Here is a 7,552-nt window from a genome sequence, read left to right as displayed (position 1 = left end):
TCTTAAAAAGACTTAAAGATTTGAATTTATTTTTAATTTACGCTTATTAGTGGAGGAAAGGCAGAGAATGTCACAGATTCTCCTCAGGCTCAGATGCTTTTCTCAGTAGGTGTTTCTTCTGAGGTCCCTGAAGAAGGAAGAGAAAAAAGAGGATCATCACAGGGACCACACTTGTTGTTTTTTTATACACATCAAGATCACTTGTATGTTTAATTGTATGATAGAATTTATTTACATACACTTATTTACAGTTGCACAGAGGTTGTGAATCAATTGCATGGTTTAATGTTTTTAATTACCATGAAGGCAAACTTCTCCTGGGGTGTCTGGAAGCGGCCATGGCCAAACTTGGATGTGGTGTCGATAAATTTGAGGTCAATAGATTCCTTGGATTTGCGTGTGGTTTGGACAAGCAGGGACTAAAACAGAGACGGGTGAATGTATTATCATGTACGGAAAAAAGCTTGATGGGATGTGGATTACTTTGCAAAAACAGCATGTCTCAACGTGTTCTATTCCTCACAGGTATTTGTCTTTATCTTTTCTATCTTTACAGTACCTCATACTTTTCTTCCATTCATTGTTAAGTTTAAAGTTGTGTAATGTCCAGAATGAGCAGTCATTCACATACTCATTCACATAAGCATTTTTTTTTCTTTCTCTCGTGAACTTAATATGTTAAAAGGATGTGGTTGATCAGTGTTTATGCGGTTGGTCTACTGATGTTATGATTGCAAGGTGAAATCCCAGGACCACCAAGCTGCCGCCACTGGGCCCCTAAGCAAGGCCCTGAACCCTCAACTGCTCAGCTGTATAAATGAGATAAATGTCACTTTAGATAATGGCTAAATGCTGTAAATGTAACTGTTACTTAGGACTCCTTCCAAAAATGCTAAATAAACGCCTCTTCACAGTAAACAATGACATGGTACTTAATAAGTTTCTATGGAGTGTCCACCAGTACAGAACGATTATGTGTTAGAATACACATATATACATCACTTCGCTAACTACTGTTTGAGCAATTTTATATTAGAACAATAATGAATAATCTTTTAAATCAATCAGAACAGAGCATTCAAATGTTCTCTTTTATAAACATCAGCACAAAAATAGAATCCCATCTGAAATTATTGGGACACCCAAAGCAATCCGACTGGTTTTTACTACACAAAATATTTGGAGACATTTAGGGGACTTATGTAAAAAGGTCTAATAACATTTCATAATTCATCAAGCAATAAACTCGGACATATTGTAAAATCTATAAGTAATACATTACACAATATTACATTTAGATTGTATGTTTTGTATGAACAAATCATACCTTTCTGAGGGTAAGCATGCGTTTCTTACTGCCAACCACACAGCCTTTCACCATCACAAAGTCATTGGTTACTTCTCCATAATGAGGAAAGCCTCCCTGTTGAAAAGAATCATGTTTTATTTATTTTTTTCTTTTAAAGTGAAAAATTCATGCCTTTTGCTCTCATTACCAGTGGAGTGATGCTCTTCTGAGTCGTGTCATAACTAGTGGAGGCATTGTTGCACACCACTTTACCATCTTGGATATGAACCCCTTTTCCAATACGGTAAATCTAAAAAATAAATAAATATATGTTTTTAAAAATGAAAAAAGAAACAAAGTAATACAAAACAAAACAAAACAATCAGCACGAAGCACGAAGCAGGAGCGGTCATACCAACCGCTAAACATCAACGGGACCCCAGTAGAGAGAGTGGACAGTTTCCGATACCTATAGGTGTTCACATCACATAGGACCTGTCTTGTTCCTGTCACATTAACACCCTGGTGAAGAAAGCCCGGCAGCGTCTGTACCATCTGAGACCCTTAAGGGACTTCCAACTACACTCTCAGGTGCTAAAGACTTTCGACACCTGCACCATTGAGAGCATCCTGATATGTAGCATCACTTCCTGGTCCGGGATGAGCACCATGCAGGACAGGCGAGCCCTCCGAAGGGTGGTGTGGTCAGCTTAACGTACCATCCATACTGAGCTCCCTGACCTGCAGGAAATCTACAGCACGCGGTGACGGACCAGAGCCAGGAAGATTGTAAAGGATCTCAGAGATCCCAACAATAGACTCTTTTCTTTGTTGCGTTCAGGGAAACGCTTCCACTCCTTGAAAGCACACACAGAGAGAATGAGGAGAAGCTTCTTCCCGCAGGCCATTTGGAGTTTAAACCAGGAAACACCCAGGATCTAGTACTGGGCCGCTCTGTCCATCTTCACTTTTTTTGCACTATGACACTTTAACTCTGGACTTGCACAGTACAGTGCCACTTTATACACTTTATACACATATTTTTCACATATATTTTCATATTTTATATAGTTTTTTGTATAGTTTATACTTTTTATTTATCTACCTCCTTTTGGTTTTATTTTTATCCTTAATTCCATTCTTTTTATGCTTGAATACGGGACAGACGTAAAAAGCATTTCACTACATGTCGTACTCTGTATGTGACAAATAAAATTTGATTTGATTTTTATCACTGATGTGGAGGTGAATAAATGCTAATTCAATACATGATACAGAATGAACTTTCAGCTTCGGTTGATTCAGATTACATGTGAGTGGTTGTTTATTCAAAGATAATATAAAGAGAAAACCTTTTTGTTAAGCTCTGTGCGGTGGTGGTAGCCTTTCTGACCCGCACGGGCAATGGTGTACCCCACACGAGCTGGATGCCAGGCTCCAATGCATGCCACCTTTCTGAGACCTTTATGGGTTTTTCTGGGCAGCTTTTTGGTGCGCCAGCGACTCGTCACACCTGGAGGTCACAAAAGCAAAACACTTTTAATCCTATAATCCTAACAGCAGGACTGCATAGACTTACACACACTCCCCATATTTTTTGTGTGTTATGGAACAAGAATATATTACAATGATTTTAAATCAGAATGCTGCCATAATTATACTGTAGTAGTTAATGTAGTAACATTCCTTTTAATCTTGTTTATGTATAGAAATATGAGATCTGACAATGTAATGGAACCAAAAAACTGTTTTAATACCAACATTTCACACTTACAAAAATATTTCTACACTGTTGTGATACAGAAAAATTAAAGGTCTTGAAGATCCTCTTTAAAGATTTGTTTGAAATATATCCATGCAGTTTTTCTCACCAAATAATACTTAATATTTAATGGCTGTACTAGGCAATAATGTAGAATTGTAAACAGATGCTAGGTTTTACTTATATGTGACACTGAATTTCATACATTCAACACTGTGAAGTTTTAATTCTGGTGTGAATTTATTTAATCATGTAAGAGCATGTATTTGATATAAGAGATGTATTTGATATATTTTGATTAAAAATAAGCAGAATAATGTACTCTTCTTAGACTTCTCCAATCCCAAAGACATGAGACATGCTCATGTTTAAACTCTACAATAGAAGGTTGTGAGAATTTATAGCTCTCTCAGAGCTCTGTATCAGCTGAGGTGATGATAAATGTCCCCTCATCCATCTTACCCTTTACACCATGGCCCTTCGTGACCCCGATCACGTCAATCATTTCATTCTGGCAGAAGACTGAAAACACAGGTACGGACTGCTCCAGCTTCTCCCTCGCCCAGTCCACCTTCTCAGGTATCGTACCTCCGTTCAGCTGCACCTCCATGATGTGGGCCTTCTTCTGCCTCAGTGAAAGCATGTGCATCTGTATGAGAAAAGTCAGAGAGACCTATTTATTGAATGCTAAGAATCAATCAGATTTTATGCAAACTTAATATACTAGAGTTTATCATTCTATATCTAAAATTAATATTGCATAATAAATATTAATGTGGGGTTTACGAACGCTATGAATAAAACTGTTTGTGTTTTCCCTGATGTGTTTTTCCTTCATTATAACTAATGTGATAATTCCATTTGTCACCGTTTCAATAAAATGTTTAATGAAATACTTCTACACAGCAGTGCATAGGCAGTGCATATCATGACCCATTTCTGCTTGATGCCTTATTTATTTTTAAACTGGCATTTGAAACTGCTGCCTCATTGCTTACAGTGACATGGTGGGAACATTTATTACAAGCAGGGTAATGGGTTATTTATCCACTGTGTTTAATAAATACTCTGACTAAAATGTGGGTTACACAGTCTGGAAAAAAAGATCTATTTAAGGCTATGAGATGAATCTTTTTATGACCTAAGAAACAAAAGTCTAGTACTGACCAAAAGAATGAACTGAATAGACAGTAGAACTTTTTATTACTGTTATTACTCCAAAACCAACTCGCACTCTTAGGTCTTCTTCTTCCACTCATTTCATTGTTCCCCCTGTTCGTCTTGTAACTATGGGGAATAGAGCACCTCAGCTCTGGAACTCACTTCCATCTGAACTCCGTAATATTGATTCTCTTTCATCATTTAAATCTCAGCTTAAAACTCATCTGTTTAGTTTAGCTTATTCTACATCATGATTTGTAATGTTGGTCCAATTTGTATTTCTATGTAACTATTCTATAACTATATATTTTTTGTTTTTCTTCTTCTTTTGTACGGTAACCTTGACCGTTCTGAAAGGTGCCTTTAAATAAAATGTATTATTATTATTATTATTATTATTATTATTATTATTATTACTTCACCTACTGATGCTGAACTGTCAATCAACACGTAAGATCCAAATTTATATTTATAATCTCAAAGTGAGGACCATTGGTCTATCAATTTATGGTTAAAGACAACATGTACAGCTACAAAACCATGCTGTCTGCTGATTTCCTTTCCTTACATTCAGTGGTTTAGTGCTTCCTGTCTTATTCTGGCTCCCATTAAAGAAATGCAGTGCTATTCATTTCAGATACCTGAGAATGAACAATGACCCTGATCACAGAGCAGTATTTCTTCATCAGGGTAAAATCCTTCTCCAGCTGCTTTTTGCCTGCTTCATCTTTCCATTTCTTGCTGTATTTGGTGAAAGCCTTTTTCTTGCTCTTATACCTGTACAAGAATTATTTTAATAAAGCTTTACATGAATACTGTGGGATAAATAGGAAGATGACAATTTTCATTGTTTTAAACTGGTAAACTAGATATATACTGCAAGTGAGTACCAGTTTTTGTAGAATCGGCGCTTGCACTCATCACTAATGTGTTCAGCAAAGATGGTCTTGAAAGAACGCAGGCCCTTCACAGTGTTGATATATCCTACCACTCCCACCACAATCACTGGAGGAGTCTCAATAATAGTCACAGCCTCCACCTCTTCTCGCTTTGATATCTCTGTAGAACAGCAGAAGATTTTCCAGGAAAATCTTTACCTGTCAATCTAAATCATCCTTGATAAACTTTATACCATATCAAAACTAGCACTGTCATTTTAATGGCATATTTGATGGTAATTCATGAATGATGCACAGCATTAGCAGAATTTCTGAGTGATTATGGAACTACAGTCTGATTCAGTTTGATTATATGCATCACAGGTAATGACTCACTCATGCCGTAGCGATGCAGCTCCCTGAGTGTGTGGGTCATGCCAGCCTTGTAGCCCATGAAGGCTGTGAGATGGACAGGCTGTTTGGGATCATCCTTAGGCCAACTGCGCACCCTTCCACGATGCCTCTTACTGCGCTTGTGGGGCAGGAAGCCCATGTGCCCATGACGAGGGGCTTGGAATTTACGGTGAGACTATGAGGATGGCACACATTTACAGATTACTTCAGAGTCAACCAACATTTTCTCCAGCATTTTCAACCCTCTTCTCCTCTACTGTTTCTCTTTCTGTAAATCAGTATGTGCATCAGTCATTACTAAAAAGAGAATTACTACAGAACCATCTATCTATGTTCATTTATGTCAACCTGTCATAAACCCTAGTTCTGTCACAGTTATGAAACTTATATAAACAACTGTGTAATGATTATTTTTTTAAAATGTGTTGCTGTGCTAACTCCTCTATTTCAGAATGTTAGTATGATTCTTTTTTCATATAGACTTCATTTATAAGGATGGCTACCACCTGTTATAAATGTTAATGTTTTATTTTTTATAACAATTGTATAATCATTCACATACAGCTGTTACTTTGCATTGATCTTGAAAGTAAACAAAATTAAAGTCTTCCTTCTAAACTGAATAATTGCAAAGATTAAAAATAATGATGATAATAATAAATAACAATAAGCAATGTACAATAAGCAATGTACAATAGCAAAAGCCATATTAATCAACAATGGGTTATGTCTCTTTTATTTATATGATTAGCCATAGCTGAAACTTCAAAAGATTTCATTTACAGTAATGAAACCATTAACTAAGAAAAGAATTCTTAAAATATAATTTAAATGTATTAACAAACAGAGGAAGAAGATTTAGGAAGTTTAAGGTTTGTGTCTTTCTGTCTGATTGAATATATCGTATACAACGTTAACAGTTTTGTTCAAATAATTAAAATTAGCTCAGATAATAGCTGAAAGCTGGGCAATATCCAGCCCTGAGACTGTTCTGGAAATTTCACAATTTCAGGATCATTGCTTCTTCATAGAGGAATTACTGTGGACATGTTCACAATAGGCAGATATTAAGAAAAGAAGAATATGCCATTCAATGCCTCACTATTTTGTCTGTTTTGTAGGAAATAAAATAAAATGAAGACAGAAACATCCCTTGATCAGAAATTATAACTAGGTCAAACCATAATAACAACAACAGACAGTTAAATAGATTATTTTAAATTAATTGCACTAAAACACTTTAATATTTCTGTATACCTAACCCACATGCAAAACATGTACTATAATGACAGCATGTTGCCTCTCTTTGTGCTACCTAGAAAAAGAACCTCAAAGAATTAAGACACTATACAAAACTAAAAACCTAAGGGTAGTTGTCATCATATTGACACCATTACAAGCAACACAGTGCTGAATGCTGTTCTAAATCAGTTTAAAGTTAGAAATAACAGGAGCTCACTGACCATGGCTGTCCTTGCAGTCCAAGCACAAGGTTGAAAGAGACAGAGCCAAGTGCTGCCCTAAGACGTATATTTGAGAGGACCCAAAGTTTGAGAACTCTAAATTGGTAGCTGGCTTAGATAGCACAGATTGATTTTCAACTAACCCTGGTGGTGCCAAGTGGCTATGAAAACTTATGTAGACTGTTAAAACTGAGTCCAACACTGGTGAGACAACATTTGTGGAGAGATGGTCCAGTTACTCTACTGATACGTTTGTAAAGAAATGCAGTATATGGCCATAAGTATTTGGACACCTGACAAATTACACCCATTCTATTCCAAAACCAATGGCAATTATTATGGAGTTGGTCCACACTTTTCATCTATATAGGCTTTCTGAGAAAGCCTTTTACTATATTTGAAAAAAAAAAAAACAGCAATAAAAACAAGACAAAAGACAACTTCCGTGCACAAGTTCATTCTACAAAAGTGTTCAGTGACTTTTAGGTCAGGGCTCTGATGTGTCTGGTGGGCACTGTCATGCTGGCACAGGTTTGGGCTAAGTCTACTAATTATATTGAAGAGAAATCATAATGTTACAGCATAC

General features: G+C 36.4%; 1 protein-coding gene across 1 annotated transcript; it reads right to left on the bottom strand.

Moving 5' to 3' along the window:
• Positions 1-2: 2 nt before the first annotated feature.
• Positions 3-7,102, bottom strand: LOC113639696 (60S ribosomal protein L3-like). The gene is made up of 10 exons (XM_027141749.2): positions 6,967-7,102; positions 5,486-5,678; positions 5,102-5,270; positions 4,853-4,988; positions 3,513-3,699; positions 2,641-2,801; positions 1,497-1,598; positions 1,328-1,423; positions 300-419; positions 3-127 (listed from the first exon to the last, which is right to left on the bottom strand). Exons 1-10 carry the CDS (start codon positions 6,967-6,969, stop codon positions 71-73), a joined length of 1,224 nt encoding a protein of 407 aa, XP_026997550.2. The 5' UTR covers positions 6,970-7,102; the 3' UTR covers positions 3-70.
• Positions 7,103-7,552: the final 450 nt, after the last annotated feature.

This window comes from Tachysurus fulvidraco, chromosome 15 (genome assembly GCF_022655615.1).
Source record: "Tachysurus fulvidraco isolate hzauxx_2018 chromosome 15, HZAU_PFXX_2.0, whole genome shotgun sequence".
Taxonomy (NCBI): domain Eukaryota; kingdom Metazoa; phylum Chordata; class Actinopteri; order Siluriformes; family Bagridae; genus Tachysurus; species Tachysurus fulvidraco.
Note: the sequence above shows the minus strand (reverse complement) of the source record. Positions and strands in the feature narration are given on the sequence as shown.

Bases quoted from the DNA above. Each gene is read 5' to 3' on its own strand.
- LOC113639696 (XM_027141749.2), bottom strand. The intron at 1,424-1,496 runs GTAATGAGAGCA...TCTTTTCAACAG, and splicing joins AGAAGAGCATCACTCCACTG to GGAGGCTTTCCTCATTATGG. The intron at 420-1,327 runs GTATGATTTGTT...TCTCTGTTTTAG, and splicing joins GCATGCTTACCCTCAGAAAG to TCCCTGCTTGTCCAAACCAC.